We start from the raw sequence: 17,261 nt of genomic DNA, 5'->3' as shown, positions 1-17,261 counted from the left end.
ATTTACATTTAAAAACAATATTTTTACATTGTTTAAGTCATTTTGGAATTGCACTGACTAAAATTAATAATTTAAAAACCTTTTCTGACTTCATGAAGACGTCTGACTTGTTCTCGACATTCGAATGGATGCTTTTATTTTGGAAGGAGAACTGGATTCGGCTTACAAAAGAGATTTCAACTTCCGGAAAGAATTGTGTTTCTCGTCGGTAAATAATTCACCTTCCTGGTTTGAAGGCTACCCTGCCAGGTAACTTTTCTGCTTTAAATGAACTTGTCATAAAGAATCTTGGGACAGTAAAGCTTCTAAATAATACTTCAGACTGATGAATTCGTAAATACTTTTATTATTAAGTTAATTCTCTGAAAATTGTCCCCTCCTCAGCGACAGCTCGGCGCTAGCATAAAGGAAACGTTAGCAACCTGATATTATAGCACCTCAGACCAGCTCATTATAAGCGTTGTCGGAGAAGGTTACAATTAATGCTTTACTCTTTAAAAAGTGTAAGAAAGCGTACTAATACTGAGAATTTGTATCAAATCCTCTGTATTTTGGTGTTGTTTACATTTTGTTGTCCCTGTTTCGTCTGACGCTGTGCTAACGTTAATCAACATCCGTCTGGGAGCCTGGGCTAAACAGTAAAATGGTTAAATGTGTTATGTATGCAGTCAGTATTAGATAAATCGTTATCCTGTCTGAAATAAGAATTGCCGTCGTGCTGTACTTGTCCGGAGACGTACAGCTAAACAAGTTTAGCTACTTCTTTTGTTTCCTTGTTGTTATTTTTTTGGTCAGTAACACAGGGGTTTCATGCGAAGCTCACATTAATGTCCTTTGTTTTCTTAGAAGTACTAGACGTATTAATTTCTTCGTGAGTGCTAATTATTGAGCTGTTGAAGCCCTATGAAATGACAAGTAGATGGGTTTATGGCATAGATGAGTTATTGAGAACCTCTTAAGAGGTTTCATTTAGAGTGAAAGTAGGAAATCAGCAGCATTTATCTGTAATAAAGTGATTTTTTTCTAACCAGTTTTGTTAAGCGGGGCTCATTTCCTGAAGCACAGGACATTTTGTTTATCAGAAGTGCAGAAATAACCGTTAAACTTTAATCAAAAAACAAGGCATCACAGACAGATTGCGTTCATTGTTCACTTTGTTTTTCTACAAAGGCTTATTCTCAGTTAGGCATAAACCTGAAGCAAGGCAATGCAGACTATTTATACTAAATGTTTTATAGTAATATAATATAGCAGCTTACTAATAGTGACACAGTAACATGGAAAGAGAAACTTCACTTACAAATGAGGTCAATTGAAGCAAATTGGACTGATGGCTTTATTTTACTGCAGGCACAAAAAAAAGAAAAGTGTTTAACATCAGTGTCAGCGTTCATAGGATATACCCTTCATTTGATAAATGTAAACTTAACATGTTACATTCAAATCCTGCTTATTTAAATATGTAGGTTAAAGTCAGTCACCTCTTTTCTCCTTACTGGCAGGCTCTGCTTTTGTGTTCTCAGTTACTTAAAGCTGATCCCCTTTCAGACCAGGTTTTAGGTGACATCCCTGGTCTAGAGCTCCATATTAGTTGACATACTTGTCAGGTTCTAAATACAAAACACAACATATCCTGATTTTCTTTGTTTAGTTCTTTTAAATATTCCGAATTCAAGTCGTGGACAAAGCAGTTCATTTTTATTTCTTCCGGTTGTGCTCTGGGTGCTTCGAAATGAGTCTTTTATCCTGTACAACAGAGATATCAGCCAATAATACTGTTGGCCTCTTGCCTCCACAGTTATCATCTCATAATTAATTCTAGCTCATTTGCATTGTGAGGCATTTTTGTCTGTAGATAACGTAATATCAGTCTTATCATAGATATTCGTTATTTAATTGTGGTTGTTTTTACTTTTCTTTTATTAGTTTATTATTTTTGTTGCAGTCTTTAGTTGTGTAGTTTTAATCACTGAGTGTTTCGAGGACTGAAGAGAACTGGAGTCAGACTACATGAAGGTGTTGACATACTTAGATTGTAAAGCTGATTGCAATTCTGGTGCCCCCCAGGAGGAAATTCAAGTATACCATCTGAAGCAGAATACATCGACTGTGAGTGGATCATCAGGCAGTCTCCCTATGTCAGGCCGAAACGGGTCTGCCAGTGATGCAGACTGCCGGATCTCTGAGGACTGCCAGGTCCCAGATGTTGAGCTGATGGAGCTGGGGCCATTGCTGGAAGAGGGAGGGGCGCGGCAGGGAGTATCCAAAAGTGTCCATTCTGAGGTAGGACTGTTTCAGAATAAGCAACAAAGAAAGAAGCTGTTATTTCTCTGTAACTTCAGTAGTGTCATAACCTCTTTAAAGGGAGCCGCAATGCTTGCTGATGAGGAAGAGGAGGATGATGAGGTGGGTGAGGTTCTGACCTTACCGCTACAGGCTCACCATGCTATGGAGAAGATGGAGGAGTTTGTACATAAGGTAAAACAAAAAAACCAAAATTGTCTTTTAATGCTTAAACAGAACTCGTTGAGGGAAAAAGACTAATGAATTGGCTTATTAAGAATATGTCAGTGTTCTTAATAAATCACAAGAAACTGTGTTCATTAAGTAAGTAGTCCACACAAGAGCAATGATGAGCACTTCTTTTTTTGTACTGAAAAATGTCTTTCATATCTAGGTCACAGTTCTGTAACAACACATTTACAGAGTTTTTTTTTTTTTTTTTTTTTTTATAATATTGGTCTGTTTAATTTTGCCTTCAAACTCTCAGACATGTTTCCATATTTGGTTTTTGGTTTTTTGTTTTTAATTCATACACAATCTTTAACATGCTGAATATAACTCCTGTATTGTTTTTCATTTTTCTGGGTGTTTTATTTGAAGACCCTCACAATAAACTCAGAATTTATGCCTCTCTGAGCAAAAGTTATTCTTGTTTCTCAGGTCTGGGAGGGGCGCTGGAGAGTAATCCCTTTTCATGTCCTGCCAGAGTGGCTGAAGGACAATGATTACCTCCTGCACGGACATCGACCACCCATGCCATCCTTCCGGGCCTGTTTCGGAAGCATCTTCAGAATTCACACTGAAACAGGAAACATCTGGACTCACCTGTTAGGTGAGCGTTACAAACTGATTAGCAGCAGATAAAAATTTTCATTATGGTCAAAAATATTTTCATCTGAGTCATTCTGCATATTTCCCGCCTGTTTTGTCTTTCTCAGGGCTGATCTTATTCCTATGTCTGGGCACATTAACCATGCTGCGGCCCAACATGTATTTTATGGCCCCACTGCAAGAGAAGGTTGTGTTTGGGATGTTCTTCCTGGGTGCTGTGCTTTGCCTCAGCTTCTCCTGGCTTTTTCATACGGTCTACTGCCACTCTGAGAAAGTGTCTCGCACATTCTCCAAGTAAGGCCTCACACTGTCAAATGGTGCTTTGCACATCATGAACGATTAATTTCTGTCAGACTAAATAAAATTTCATTTGTTTATGGAGGCTGTTAAAGTTCAGTCGCATCTTCAAATCACACATGCAACTCGTACTTGTCGCCTTGAGTGTTGTGTAATATTGATTAAATATTTATAACGCTATGCTAAATCCTCTATAGTTTTTGTTTAATCATCAAGTGACTTTAGTATTTATTTTAAAACATGTTTCTGTTTGGATGTTTAACTGATATATATACACACACACACACACACACACACACACACACACACACACACACATATATTACTGTAAGAACAGGGGGAGCTAGTTATTTGATGCCAACCCTTTTTGTCCATGTTCCAAGGGTCATTTAACAAGAACCTGACCCCAGAGTTTGTCAGTGCTTTTATTGATCTGTGGTTAAAGATGCAGAGTATTTATTGTGGCAGACTTGAAGCATCACTATACTTAATATACCCACAGCTCATGTTTACATGGCAGTTATCATATTTCAACAATATGTTTTGAATAGACCTGGAAACAAAGTTCTGTTGTTTTCCTTTTTCAGAAACATGAAAAAGTTTTTAGTTTTTGCTTCTTCTAGATTATGGGTGTTGCAGCTTAAGGCCTGGGGCCCAGAATCAGTCCGCAAAAGACCCCAATCTAGCCCACCTGATGGCTTTGAAAAATGTGAAGCACAGAATGCATTTTAGACTTTTAACTGTATTTTCACAGGTTTTACATCCTTTCCTACTGATAAAGACCTCCACTATATCCATTCATACTACACCAAAGTAACTAAGTAATAGATAAACAATTAAATGACAGAAAGTTCCTGTTTTTTCACTGTCTACTAACAAAATGTATGATTTTGTTTGAGGGTTTGTTTGGGGATTTTTTGTTTTTTGTTTTTTTACATTGGGTTCACCGTAAAAGGAAAAAAAGAGGACATTCTCTCAGTTAACAAAAATTATCTGTTTTATTATTGCAGGACAGTCTGCACAGTGAGCTAACAGAACTTTTTCTGTAATTTTACAGATTTATTTGTTACAATTTAAGACCAAAGCAGCATTTCGTTCTCATCTAGAAAAACTTAGAGGCATTTCTGAACTTGCACTTTTTTTTAATATTAAAATATTTCAAAACTTTCTAAACCGACAGAAAGAGGAGTGAAACTGGTGCGTTCCACTTAAGATCAAAGTGGGCTGTATGTGGTCGGCAGTGTAAAATGAGTTTGATATTTCTGTTGTAGGTCTTCTATACAAACACTCATTTTCTCTCCTCAGGCTTGACTACTCGGGGATCGCCCTCCTAATCATGGGCTCCTTCGTGCCCTGGCTGTACTACTCATTCTATTGTTCCCCTCAGCCTCGCCTTATCTACCTCACCATTGTATGTATCCTCGGCATTGCCGCCATCATTGTCGCCCAGTGGGACCGATTCTCTACACCTCGGCACAGACCTACAAGAGCAGGTGGGCGCCAGTAAAAGAACATACACACTGTTTACACTTGCAGCAGTTTGTTTTGGTTGCAGTTTTATCACACCTCCATTTATTCCTCTTCTGAGCAGTGGGGATATTTTCAGGAAACTAATAACACGTAACTGCAATCCATGTTTCTAGGCGTCTTCATGGGTCTCGGACTAAGTGGCATTGTTCCCACCATGCACTTCACCATTGAGGAGGGCTTTGTTAAGGCAACCACAGTCGGCCAGATGGGTTGGTTCTACCTGATGGGGGCCATGTATATCACTGGCGCTGGTCTGTACGCAGCCAGGATCCCTGAACGCTTTTTCCCTGGCAAGTGCGACATCTGGGTAAGTTTTTCCTCCCTCAAACATGCATGCAGTCAGTAGTGGTCTGAGCAAGTTCAAAGCTCAGTATTTACAGTCTATTGTAGGTTTAGAAGGGAGTGAGTGACTAAAGGAACAGTTATACTCAGCAGTAGCCTCTGGATGTATCTTTGGTAGTTTGTTTAAATACCAAGCAAATGATAATAAATGCTGCTAATATGCACATCTTTCTTTCTGTCAGTTCCATTCTCATCAGATTTTTCATGTTCTGGTCGTGGCAGCAGCGTTCATCCATTTCTATGGCGTTTCCAACCTGCAGGAGTTCCGATACGGCCTCGAGGGAGGATGCACAGATGACTCTCTGCTCTGAGAGGCTTGACTGTGACTTAAACTTTTCTCTATAGCCCCCTCTTTCTCTCTCTCACACACACACACAAACACAAAATGCTGCTGGAATTCAAAACAGTCACTTATTCCTCCTTCTATACTTCTGATGTTTTTTAACATCTTGTTTGGGTTTTTTGTGATCTTTCTGCTTTGGCTCCTTTTTGCTTCAATAAAGTAGCATTAACTAGCCAATGTACCATGGTGGAAACAGGCGCTACTTGTTAATAAAATTGTTATTAAGCTTAAAATCTGCATTTTCAGCTAAGATAAAGGTGGGATTTTAGCCCAAAAAAAGTCATGTATTCCTGAAACTGCAGCTTACTAGTACCCCAGCCACTTTGTCATTTATCACCAATTTGTGCTGTAGAAGAAGGCACATACTGTAAACCATTCCTTTCCTATTTTCCATGGAAGCTAGTAGATGAATGTGCTGTCCAGCAAGAGTTTGGTGTAGAGCAACTGAAGACAGCTTAGCTGGTTGGGAGCATCTAGTTTTCGGCATGGTTGTCAGCACTTGTTTTTTGTTTTTGTTTGTCTGTTTTGGTGTGTGTACCGGCACATATTCATTTATCTGTTACATAAGCCCACTCAGCAATAAACCACAAGTTTATCTGAAAGCCCGGTCAAAGCTTAAGTGTTACGTTCTTGTGTGGTTTTAGGGTGACTTTGAACCATATGCCTGGAGGAGGAAAACTGCCTCTTGGCTAACTCCAGCTCATCCACAGCTCATTTGTTCATGTGGAGACTCCCTGCTCAGCAAACGGATAAATAATTTTTGAATAAAGCTTAGAGCTTAGGCCCCATAAATAAGAGCTACGCACAGTAAGTGTCTGAATAACACATGGATTAAAGCTAATCAGATCCACACAGGGTTGGATGTTTCTTTTCTGCTTCTGTTGCGTCGTTTAAATCAAGAAAAATCCCAAATGGATCATTTTCAAATCATTTAATGGCACAGAAAAGCCCTAAGAGTTTGTAGCTGCTGTATAAAAATAAATCAGCTTAGTTCAGGTTAAACTAAGATGCTTGAAACATTGAGGTGACAAGAACTACCCAATCATTATTTATCAGTCACCCAGCACTTCATGGATTAATTTCTAGAGTTAGTTCCTGGGCTACGCACAATGTACAGATATGGATTGGTTCAATTGCGTTTTTGTCAGAGGTTTTTCTTTTGTGCTAGATCTCAAATGAAATGAGAGGTATAAATATCAAATACACCTTAGCGTACATTATTAAATTAAAAAACTTAGAATCCATATGAGGAAACATGCTCTGTATAAAGTTTTAGTATTCCTGTGCCTTAGGCCAATGGAAATGTTTTTAAATAAAATGGCCTATCTTAAGAGTCAAGGGAGTATCAAGGATTTCCAGATGTTGATTTTTCTTGTTTTTCCTTGCCATATATATATATATATATATATATATATATATATATAAAAATAACAATTTTTGTTTTTCTTCTTCTCCCAATCGAATCATTACTGGATTTGCATTACACTTACACTTCCATTGATAGGTTGTATGAACTTCAATTTAAGACTCCTTTTTCTAGATGAACTTATTCAAGCTTTATTACAAAGACTAAAACAATGTGTATTCTTGACTTTGTGTAATGTCCTGTGTAGAAAGTGATAAATCATACATTTCACAGAAATGTAAACCTAAATATTTATTAATGGTAATCTTGGAAAATTATTGTAATAAATTCTTTTCCACACGTGAAAATGTGGTGTCCAGTTTTCTCCAGTGTACATTTTAAAGGTTCAGGGACTACAAGCAGCTGATTACATTAACATACATTCAGCAGGTTCAGCATCAGTCACAGGAATGTATGACTTGAAAATTCAAATGACACATCACCAGTTTAAAAAATGAAGACAAACGCATTCATGGTCTACTTCTTCTCAGTTATGTCGAGAATATAATCTGTACCATGTTTCAGTGCTTTCCTTTGTGGTTTGATGTTTGTTCAAACATAATTTGATTGTATCATGTCGTCAGTGGTACAAATTAAATGTAAACTGCTGTGTTAGCAAAACTGCACTCCTGAACACACTTAATATTTTTAATTCACAAATGAAGCCTCAAACTTACTGAAGGTGATAAATGTTTAGCTATAAAGTATATGCAGTTTGACATGTTTTGTTTTTTTTGGGGGGGGTGCGGGTGCGATATTGTACTACGCAGGAGCCTAAAATATTAGTTCTTTTTCTCAGGTCAGCTGCATGTCAGCAGGGATACTTAGTAGACGTAATTTGTTTACTTTATAGTACTCCTACAAATATTTTATATGTAACCCTCTTTTTTATTTTATCCATCATTTGCTAGCTATAATTATACTGCAGCACTGACTCAAAGAAAAATACACCTGTAATAACAGAATATTATTTTTGTGTTCTGATTGTATTTTTTAAACCCTGTGGCTTGACTAGTTCAGTTTCTTTTTACAATGTTAACATTTCATGACAATTTTAAACTGCATTTCAAAACACAAGTCAAAACTCCATTGGGATTCCTAAGGTAAATTTGAGAGCCAAAGGATTTTATCCTCATCTGATCTTATAAAATTTATTTCATAAGGATTGTCATTTGATTCAGCATATATGAGTGCATCTTATCCCATAGTTTTTCTTTTAAAGTTATAGTACTAAGTACTACATAAGATCTACAAAAGTACTACATGAGATGGTAATAATGTGGTAACAAAAAGCATTCATGTTAAGGAGCAGCATGAAACTGCATGTACATCATCGTGACTTAGCTAAAAATAGGCAATATTGCAAAGAGAATTCGAATCATTTGAAGATATTGATCATTAGCTGTGATATTATACACCAGAGAAATGATTGCAGAAAGAGAAGGTGGAGGTGGTTGAAGTCAGTGTCTATTGAGGTTCAGTGTTAAGGTATTCGTAAAGTAGCTCCATCTCAGTCTGTTTGTCCTACCACAGGGCAACACACATGGTGAGAGGGATTTCAGGCAATTGAATTATTTATACAGGAAATTACCTCTGACGGCTCACTTGCAAGATCGCGGCCCACACATTGGAAACAAGGTTATTATAGTTAACTAAAATAAAAACTAAGTGAAATGATTTGGGGAACTTTTGGGGAAAACTAACTTGGGCAAGCAGATACTTGTTAATTTGTTATGATAACTGATGAGGCTTTATTATAATACCTGTACTGATTTTCCTAATATTCAATACTCAAGTAGGCTCTGGTATACATATGAAGGAGTATCATTTTGAAAATAAAGTCAAAATGTGGAGATTACAGTTTTTGTTTTAAGACAAACTGCCACGGCTGTTATACCCTCTACAAAATGCCTTGTGTAGATGGGATAGTGAAATCTTACTTCGGATTCGGTTTTAGTTACAAGGAAATTGTGGCGGTAAGTATAAAGAAACTGAAGAGAGAAAGCAGAAAGCTGCATCTGGTGGCCGGATTTATAGAAAATGAAATGGCTGGCAATGGTCAGATGCAAGGATAGCCATAATCCACCCGCTTTGGACTCGATGATCACGTCCTGTATGTTGTAACACAGGACACGATAAGACAACTGATCATTTTGTTTCACTAACTCATCTACACGTTTTGTAGAGGGCATAGGAGCCGTGGCAGCTGTTTGGCTTAAAATGACAAATGGAATCTCTACAGTTCGTGTTTGTTTGTTTGCTATTTCGAGTTTAATCTCAAAATCTTGACTTTAATATTTAAAATGGACACTATTTTTTAATGTGGTCCTAATACTTCTTCGTACGGAAAGTAACCTAAACTAAGCTGATTTTGTTTGTTTGTTTGGTTGTTTGGTTGGTTGGTTGGTTGGTTGGTTGGTTAGGTAAACAGTGAAGAAAAAAACAACATAAAATAAAATCTAACTGGGAACCAAGTCACAGCTCCGTGTTTCAACACGGGAGCATTTACTGGTTGGCACACAGAGACCCAGATTGTTTGCCTAGCTTGGGCTAGCTTGCTTGTCTCATGCAGTTTTGTTCAAAGCATCTTCTGCAGCATATAGGTACGCGTTATTTGACTTAATTTAAAATGCATGTGTCTAAAACATATGTCTCTGCTCTGTAGCTTTATGTCTGTCAGTGTCAGATCCGGAGTTAGCACACATGAAGATACAGGTCATCCCGTTGGACTGCATTAGGTTAAAATTATCTTTTTAAATGTATTTTTTAAGCTGTGGTTTAGGAATATGTGTGACCTGTATTTGGAACGTAAAGAAAAATGAATTAGGATTAGGGACTTCCGCACGGCTCGTAATTCCGGTGCACCCTTTCTGTTCGTTCCCTCCCTTTATTCTTTTTTTTTGTTTGTTTGTTTAAGATCGCACTTTAGTTAACATCATCTCCTTAACCGTTACAGTTAACGGAGATCTCTTGGACCAGCCTGGTTTTCTTGGTGGAAGTCTCCCCTGAGCCTCTTTGTGCTCGTTCGTCCGAGTAAACCTGCTCTTCTTTGGGGATCGACATGGATCAGGAATCGAAAGAAAGCACGGACCGATCCAGCCTGGTTTCTGATGACGGCAAAAACAGCAAGTCTGTGCTGTGTCAACGCTGCGGGTCCAAGGTACTCTGCCCCGGTACGGCCGTGTTAGCGGAGAAGGAGGTATGGCGCATGCATTCAGTCTCTTTTGACATTGATCGTTTTAATATCAGTGAGTTCCTGTGTGCTTCAAAGGATAATAACGCCAAACCAAAGTGCTGCTGAAACAAACCAATCAGAGGCAGATATGCACTCACTGGTCATTTTATTAGGTACAACTTGCTAGGACCAGGTTCGACCAGTTTTTGTCTTTAGGACTGCATTAATTCTTTGTGGCAGAGATTCAACAAGGTGGAAAAATTCCTCATGAGATTTGGGTCCATATTGACATGAAAACATCACACAGTTGCTGCAGATTTGTTGGCTGCAGATCCATGATGTGACTCCTGTTCCACCACATCCCAAAGGTGCTTTTTGGGAGATCCAATGACAGTGGAGATGATTTGAGTACAGCAAATTCATTTTTATGTTTAAGAAATCAGTTTGGGTTCATTTGAGCTGTTACATTGAGTGTTATCCTGCTGTAAGCCACAATCAGAAGATCGGTAGGTGTTGTGCGTTCAGATTCTCTTCTGCATTCTTATGCTCAGTTTAAACTTCAGCAGGTTGTCTGCTGCCAGGTACATGTGATTGGTTGATTAGCTATTTGTATTAATGAGCGATTGAACAGATGTACCTAATAAAAAATGACCAATGATTGTAAACACCAAAGTCATTACGGTACTGTAGTTCTTGCTAATTTTAGACCTGTTTCCAAGCTTCCGTTTCTGTCAAAATTTTTAGAAAGGATTGTATTTGAGCAGCTACAAACCTTTCTAAATAGTCATAATATTTTTGAGAAGTTCCAGTCGGGCTTCAAAACCCACCACAGCACAGAAACTGCCCTCCTAAAAATACTTAATGATATTTTATTAATCACTGACTCAGGAGACCCAGCTGTGCTCCTGCTCCTAGACTTAACTGCAGCCTTTGATACTGTTGACCACATCATTCTGAACTCCCGTTTGGAGCAATGTGGTATCAAAGGTATCCCCTTGGAATGGTTTAGGCCGTACCTCTCCGAGAGGACTTTTTCCGTGAGCCTTGATGATTTTATTTCTTCTCCAGCTCCTTTTACTTGTGGTGTCCCGCAGGGTTCCGTATTAGGCCCAATTCTTTTTTTCAATCTACATGTTGCCCATAGGCCTAATCTTTAGGAAGCATAACATTTGCTTTCACTCATATGCCGACGACACCCAGATTTATCTTCGGTTTAATAGAAACACCTCCACGCCCATGGAATCGCTAGTCAAATGTCTTGACGAAGTTAAAACCTGGATAGCCTCAAATTTTCTTACCTTCAATGAGGATAAAACTGAGGTAATTATTTTTGGACCGAGCTGTTATTTCAATGCCCCAGATCTGGACTTATGCAACCTAACATGTGCTGTTAAAACGCATGTAAAAACCCTGGGGGTTTTCTTGGATAGCAAACTTACATTTGAGAAACAAATTAATTCAGTTGTCCAGCGGTCCTTTTTTTAAATTAAGGCTCCTATCCAAAGTGAGATCTTTTTTTATCTTTTAGAAATTTGGAACGAGCAATTCATGCGTTTGTTTTATCTCAACTGGATTACTGCAATTCACTATATGTGGGTGTCAGTCAGTCCAGCTTGGCCCGGCTCCAACTTGTACAGAATGCTGCAGCTCGCCTTTTGACTCGTGTGAAGAAACACCAACATATTACTCCGGTGCTTGCTTCCCTTCATTGGCTTCCAGTGCGTTTTAGAATTAAATTCAAAATCTTACTTTTGACTTATAAAGTGCTAATTGGCCAGGCACCAGACTATTTGTCTGACCTATTGCAGCTTTATACGCCCTCTAGAGCCCTTCGATCAAGCGATCACCTGCTCCTTACCTTACATAAGTCTAGGATGGTTCATAGAGGAGATCGGGTATTTGCGGTTGTGGCACCGAAAATGTGGAATGATCTACCTCTCCACATTATAAAGGCCCCAACTGTTACTTTTTAAATCGCATCTTAAAACATATTTTTTTACTCTGACTTTCGAAACTGCATGAGAGTTACCAATTCTTTTATCTTAATTTTCCTTTAATTTTCTTACCTGTCGTTGTTGTCAATGTCATTGTTTAACTGTTACTCTGTACAGCACTTTGGTCAGCTCCCTGTTGTTATTAAACGTGCTTTATAAATAAATAAATTAATGAAATTACTGATTCTTCAGGGTGCTTTTCAGTAAATATACTGCAGGTGCTGCTACTGAATTAAGAAAGGAAACAGATGTATTCTTTAGGCCTTAGTTACTAAAGACAGACTTGGCTCTGCAGATGTGTGAGCAAAAGGCACATGGATATTTAGGATATGCTGACTCTTTGAAGAGCAGAATACAACTGCAGGTGCTGGAGGTTTTTATTAAAAAATGTTCATACTCGGCTAATTCTATGCAAAGAAAAACATCCTATTTACGCTGAAATGCAAAGTAGAAAATCAGGGATTTAACTCTGTTTCTTCAAGATGAGCTGTATTTGTGCTCAACAGATGAGAGAAACTTAAATCTGAGCTGGAGGCTGACACAAACCCCTTCATGCTTACCCTGTTTCACTCCTAATTTTGTGCTGTTTCACAAGTTTTTTTTGTTTTGTTTTTTAAATCATCTGTTCCTGTGTTTTCTGCCACCAGCTGTTCCTGCCATCCATGCGGAAAAAGAGTGGCCTCAGCAGCACAGAGGCCTCAGTGGACGGTGACACACTGACTGCCCACTGGTTCGTGGATGACATGTACACTTTTGAGAATGTAGGCTTCACTAACGACGTGGGGAGGATCAAGTACCTCATCTGTGCAGACTGCGAGATTGGACCAATCGGCTGGCACTGTTTGGATGACAAGAAAAGTTTCTACATTGCTTTGGACAGGGTGAACCACGCATAGTTTGAGTGCATATGTAAGTGAGTGCACGAGAACTTGAAAATCATGTGTTGGCAGGCAGAGCATCGGTTCATGGATTTACTCCCAGAGGTGACCCCAACTTCATCCACCACACATGCTTACAGATACTGGTGTGTATGTCTTTAACGGTGACAGGACTGTGTTGTGTTCATTCTCATGTTTCATGTTGACAAGTTTCACCATCTTGTTCTAATAAAAAAGGTTTTTAGGAAATTGATGTTGAATGCAGTCTTTTGCAGCTTCCTCCTGAAAGAAAATTTGGTTTCATCCTTGGGGCGATCGTGGCTCAAGAGTTGGGAGTTCGCCTTGTAATCGGAAGGTTGCCGGTTCGAGCCCCGCCTTGGACAGTCTTGGTCGTTGTGTCCTTGGGCAAAACACTTCACCCGTTGCCTACTGGTGGTGGTCAGAGGGCCCGGTGGCGCCAGTGTCCGGCAGCCTCGCCTCTGTCAGTGCGCCCCAGGGTGGCTGTGGCTACATTGTAGCTTGCCATCACCAGTGTGTGAATGTGTGTGTGACTGGGTGGATGACAGGTTGTGTAAAGCGCTTTGGGGTCCTTAGGGACTAGAAAAGCGCTATACAAATACAGGCCAGGCCATTTATTTTAGCATATTCTTTTATAATCAGTTAAAAGATGCCAGTTGAACACTGAAACATTATGGAGCACAAAAATGCAGGTAATCACTCAGTTTATCCTATGACAGTCCTGGGAAAAGTACACTGATGATTCAGTAGCTTGTAGAAGCACCTTTAGCAGCAACAACTTTAAGGAATCTTTTTCGGTCTGACTTTGTCAGTGTCTCACATCGAGGAATTTTGTCCCAATCTTCTTTATAGTGTTAATTCAGTTCATTGTGGTTTACAGGCATTCATTCATGCACAGCTCTCACAGTTCCCATCACAGCATTTAATCAGGTTGAGTTCTGGACTGACTGGACAATCGCAATACCTTGATTCTTTTCTTTTTCAGCCATTCTGCTGTAAATTTGCTGTTGTGCTATTGCTCATTGTCGTGTTGCCCCAGTGTCGGCCAAGCTTGAGAATACTTTGGTATACAAAGGAGTTCATGGTCGACTACAAGATGCCTGAGTCCTGTGGTTACAAATCAAGCCCAAATCATGATCCTTCCACCACCATGTCTAACAGTTGATATGAGCTACTTGTGCTGATAGGCTGTGCTTTTGTTTTCTCCAGATGTGGTGCTGGTCATTATGGTCAAATATCTCCACTTTGGTCTTGTCTGTCTAAAGGACATTGTTCACAAATTCTTATGATTTGCTCAGATGAAACTTTGCGAACCTAAGCTGTGCTGCCATGTTTTTGTAGAGAGAATAGGCTCTCACATGGAAGGCCTTTCAAACAAGCCACACTTGCTCAGGCTTTTTCTAATTGTACTATCATGAACCTTAACATTTAACATGATAACTGAGGCCTGTAATGTCTGAGATGTAGCTTTTGGAATTTTAGTTTCTCAGTCTTGACTGAATGCTCCAGAATAGCAAACTGCCAAAACTTCTGCTTTTAAATAAGTGCACACACATTTATTTGGCAGCACCTGACAAATATTTACTCTCTTAATACATCTGGAAACTGTAAGAGTGTACTTTGCTTTTCATAAGTCAACACAAAGTGCTGCAAATACATTTTTTCCATCACATGACTGCATGTAGGTTTTAGTGTATTTCACAGTTTTGGACTTCTGGTCCCAAAAACAAGTAAAACTGGAAATGCTAAGTTACTTGCCATCTGAAATTCAGTTTTGTACATTATTCATTTAAATCCACAAACGAGGTGTTAATATGTGAGCAAGTCTGCATTATCGATATGGTGTTGGAAGCATTTATTACATTTGCATCCAGTCTGATCCTCCTTGCAAAGCAAAGTTTTAAGTTGTAGATTTTATAGTTCTGAATATAATTTTGTTCAACCCAACTGTCTCCAGTTTCTCTGTAATAATTTATGTTCTGTGGTTCACGCTATGAGAGGTCTACTGTTCATCACTAAGGGTCCTGATTTTATAGCTGCCAGCACATTTTCTTTGTGATGTGGTTCCAGATGCTCACACCTAGTAAGATGAGTCCCACCATGTGAGTTTCAGGGGTGGTATTAGTTGAAATAGCTTGTGTGGTGGATGTGGGTTTGTGAAGAATGAAAAGATTTGTGTTCTGAAGACTACCGCTGTATAAATTATGTATTACTATGTCATTATGAGTTCAAAGGTACCAGAATGACGTAAAGTTCTTCACTTGCTTGGGACAGAAGGGAAGAAAATATCCAGTGCTAACAGCAGTTTTTATTAAGAGTGAGCATACATTAAAAAACACCTGCCAGTTTACCGTCCAACAGGAAGTTTAGGCGAAACAGAAAACAGGGACATTCAAATCAGCTCTATACAGTGCTGAGAAAAACAGTATTTGCCTGCTTCCTGAGTTCTTATTCTTTTTTGCGTATTTGTCACACATGTTTCAGATCATCAAACAAATTTTAATATGAGAGAAAAATAACCGAAATAAAGGCAAAGTCCAGTTTTTAAAATATTTTATTCATTAAGGGGGAAAAGCTATTCAAACATGCCTGGTCCTGTGTGGAAAAGGAACTGCCCCTCTTGTTAAATCATGAATTAACAGTTAATAACCACAATTTTTAGAAAACAGTTCATTTTCACTAGCCTCACCCATGCCTGACTACTCCCTGAAATCGCTTAAATAGAACCTGTCTGACAGAGTGAAGTAGGCTAAATTATCTCAAACAGCAACGAATCATTCCACGATCTAAAGAAGCAACTGAGAAACTAAGTCAGTGACATCTCAGTCTGGAAAGGGTTATAAAGCAATTTCCTAAGGCTTTGGAACTCCAGTGAACTACAATGAAAGCCATTATCCACAAACAGAAGAAAACTTGGGACACTGTTGAACCTTTCCAGGGGTGACCGGCCTACCAAAATTACTCCAAGAGCGCATTAATGACTTCTCCAGGAAGTCACAAGAGAACCCAGAACAACATTTAAAGAACCGCAGGCTTCACTTCCCTCAGCTTTGGTCAGAGTTCATGATTCAACAATAAGAAAGAGACTGGTCAAAAATGGCATCCTCCATTTTTTTTTTTTTTTCCTTTTTCAAACACTGCTGAAAATAAACAGGACAAAGTCTTGTCTCATATTTGCCAAAATACCAAGACTTTTGGGATAATATTCTGTGGACTGATGGTTTGAGTCCTGTTACATCTGGTGTAAAACTAACATAGCATTTCATAACAACAGTCAAACATGGTGGTGGTACCGTGACTTAACGGCCTGTTTAAGATCATGACAAAGCATTTCAATCGGCTTCAAGACCTCTTTAACTACCCCAAAACCTTTTTTTTTTTTGGGGGGGGGGGGGGGGGTAGTCAAAGAGGTCCAATTCAGAGGTGGACTCGCTGGTGTGTTTCGGATGATTGTCCTGTTGAGTAACTTGAGTTAGTTCGAGTTTCAGGGCTTGACATTCTCCTTTGGGTACAGAGCTTAACCCTTTTGACTGCCTCACCTAGAAAAATACAATGAAAAAAATTATTTGTTCATATTTTCTATTCCTTTAGGTCAGGGTTGTCAAACTCAAATACACAGTGGGCCAAAATTCAAATCTGGAACAAAGTCGCAGGCTAACATTAATATTTATTGAAAAAAAAAATCTTCCTCCAGATATGAGAATGAATCTCTTCTGATGGACTCGAACACGTTTTGCTGAAAAACTGAATATGGAACAAGCAAAGCTTTATACTAAACAATATATATATTAGCTGTATAATACCAGTAGGCCAGCTCTAATAGTCATTTGGTATGGCTTCGCGGGCCAAATGTAATTAGGCTGCGGGCCAAATTTGGCCCGCGGGCCAGAGTTTGACACCTATGCTTTAGGTCAATAATGATCACAAAAATACAATGAAAAAATTATTTGTTCATATTTTTTTAATCCTGGAAAACCTTCCAATGTGGCTGAAAAGAAGAGTGAGACAAAATGAAAGATTATTGCCAAACCCAATTATTGGGTTTAGAGAGCAATTACTTTTCCACATAGTCCCCCAAGTTAAGATAGCCTTTCTCTCTTAATAAATGAAACAATCATTTAAAAACTACATTTTGTATTTACACAGGTTATCTTTGACTATCACT

The 17,261-nt window shown here is 38.8% G+C and overlaps 2 protein-coding genes across 2 annotated transcripts; both read left to right on the top strand.

The window, feature by feature from the left end:
* Positions 1 to 131: 131 nt before the first annotated feature.
* Positions 132 to 7,339, top strand: adipor1a (adiponectin receptor 1a). Its single transcript, XM_004545016.3, has 8 exons — positions 132 to 249; positions 2,068 to 2,283; positions 2,365 to 2,478; positions 2,944 to 3,115; positions 3,222 to 3,408; positions 4,717 to 4,904; positions 5,055 to 5,248; positions 5,466 to 7,339. Exons 2-8 carry the CDS (start codon positions 2,137 to 2,139, stop codon positions 5,592 to 5,594), a joined length of 1,131 nt encoding a protein of 376 aa, XP_004545073.1. The 5' UTR covers positions 132 to 249; positions 2,068 to 2,136; the 3' UTR covers positions 5,595 to 7,339.
* Positions 7,340 to 9,518: 2,179 nt separating this feature from the next.
* rabif (RAB interacting factor) lies at positions 9,519 to 13,327 on the top strand. The gene is made up of 3 exons (XM_004545017.3): positions 9,519 to 9,634; positions 9,988 to 10,230; positions 12,848 to 13,327. Exons 2-3 carry the CDS (start codon positions 10,093 to 10,095, stop codon positions 13,094 to 13,096), a joined length of 387 nt encoding a protein of 128 aa, XP_004545074.1. The 5' UTR covers positions 9,519 to 9,634; positions 9,988 to 10,092; the 3' UTR covers positions 13,097 to 13,327.
* The last annotated feature ends 3,934 nt before the right edge of the window (positions 13,328 to 17,261 follow it).

Source organism: Maylandia zebra, linkage group LG5 (genome assembly GCF_041146795.1).
Source record: "Maylandia zebra isolate NMK-2024a linkage group LG5, Mzebra_GT3a, whole genome shotgun sequence".
Taxonomy (NCBI): Eukaryota; Metazoa; Chordata; class Actinopteri; order Cichliformes; family Cichlidae; genus Maylandia; species Maylandia zebra.
Note: the sequence above shows the minus strand (reverse complement) of the source record. Positions and strands in the feature narration are given on the sequence as shown.

Bases quoted from the DNA above. Each gene is read 5' to 3' on its own strand.
- adipor1a (XM_004545016.3), top strand. From the start codon at position 2,137: ATGTCAGGCCGAAACGGGTCTGCCAGTGATGCAGACTGCCGGATCTCT. The intron at 2,479-2,943 runs GTAAAACAAAAA...CTTGTTTCTCAG, and splicing joins TGGAGGAGTTTGTACATAAG to GTCTGGGAGGGGCGCTGGAG. The intron at 4,905-5,054 runs GTGGGCGCCAGT...CCATGTTTCTAG, and splicing joins GCACAGACCTACAAGAGCAG to GCGTCTTCATGGGTCTCGGA.
- rabif (XM_004545017.3), top strand. From the start codon at position 10,093: ATGGATCAGGAATCGAAAGAAAGCACGGACCGATCCAGCCTGGTTTCT. The intron at 10,231-12,847 runs GTATGGCGCATG...TTCTGCCACCAG, and splicing joins CCGTGTTAGCGGAGAAGGAG to CTGTTCCTGCCATCCATGCG.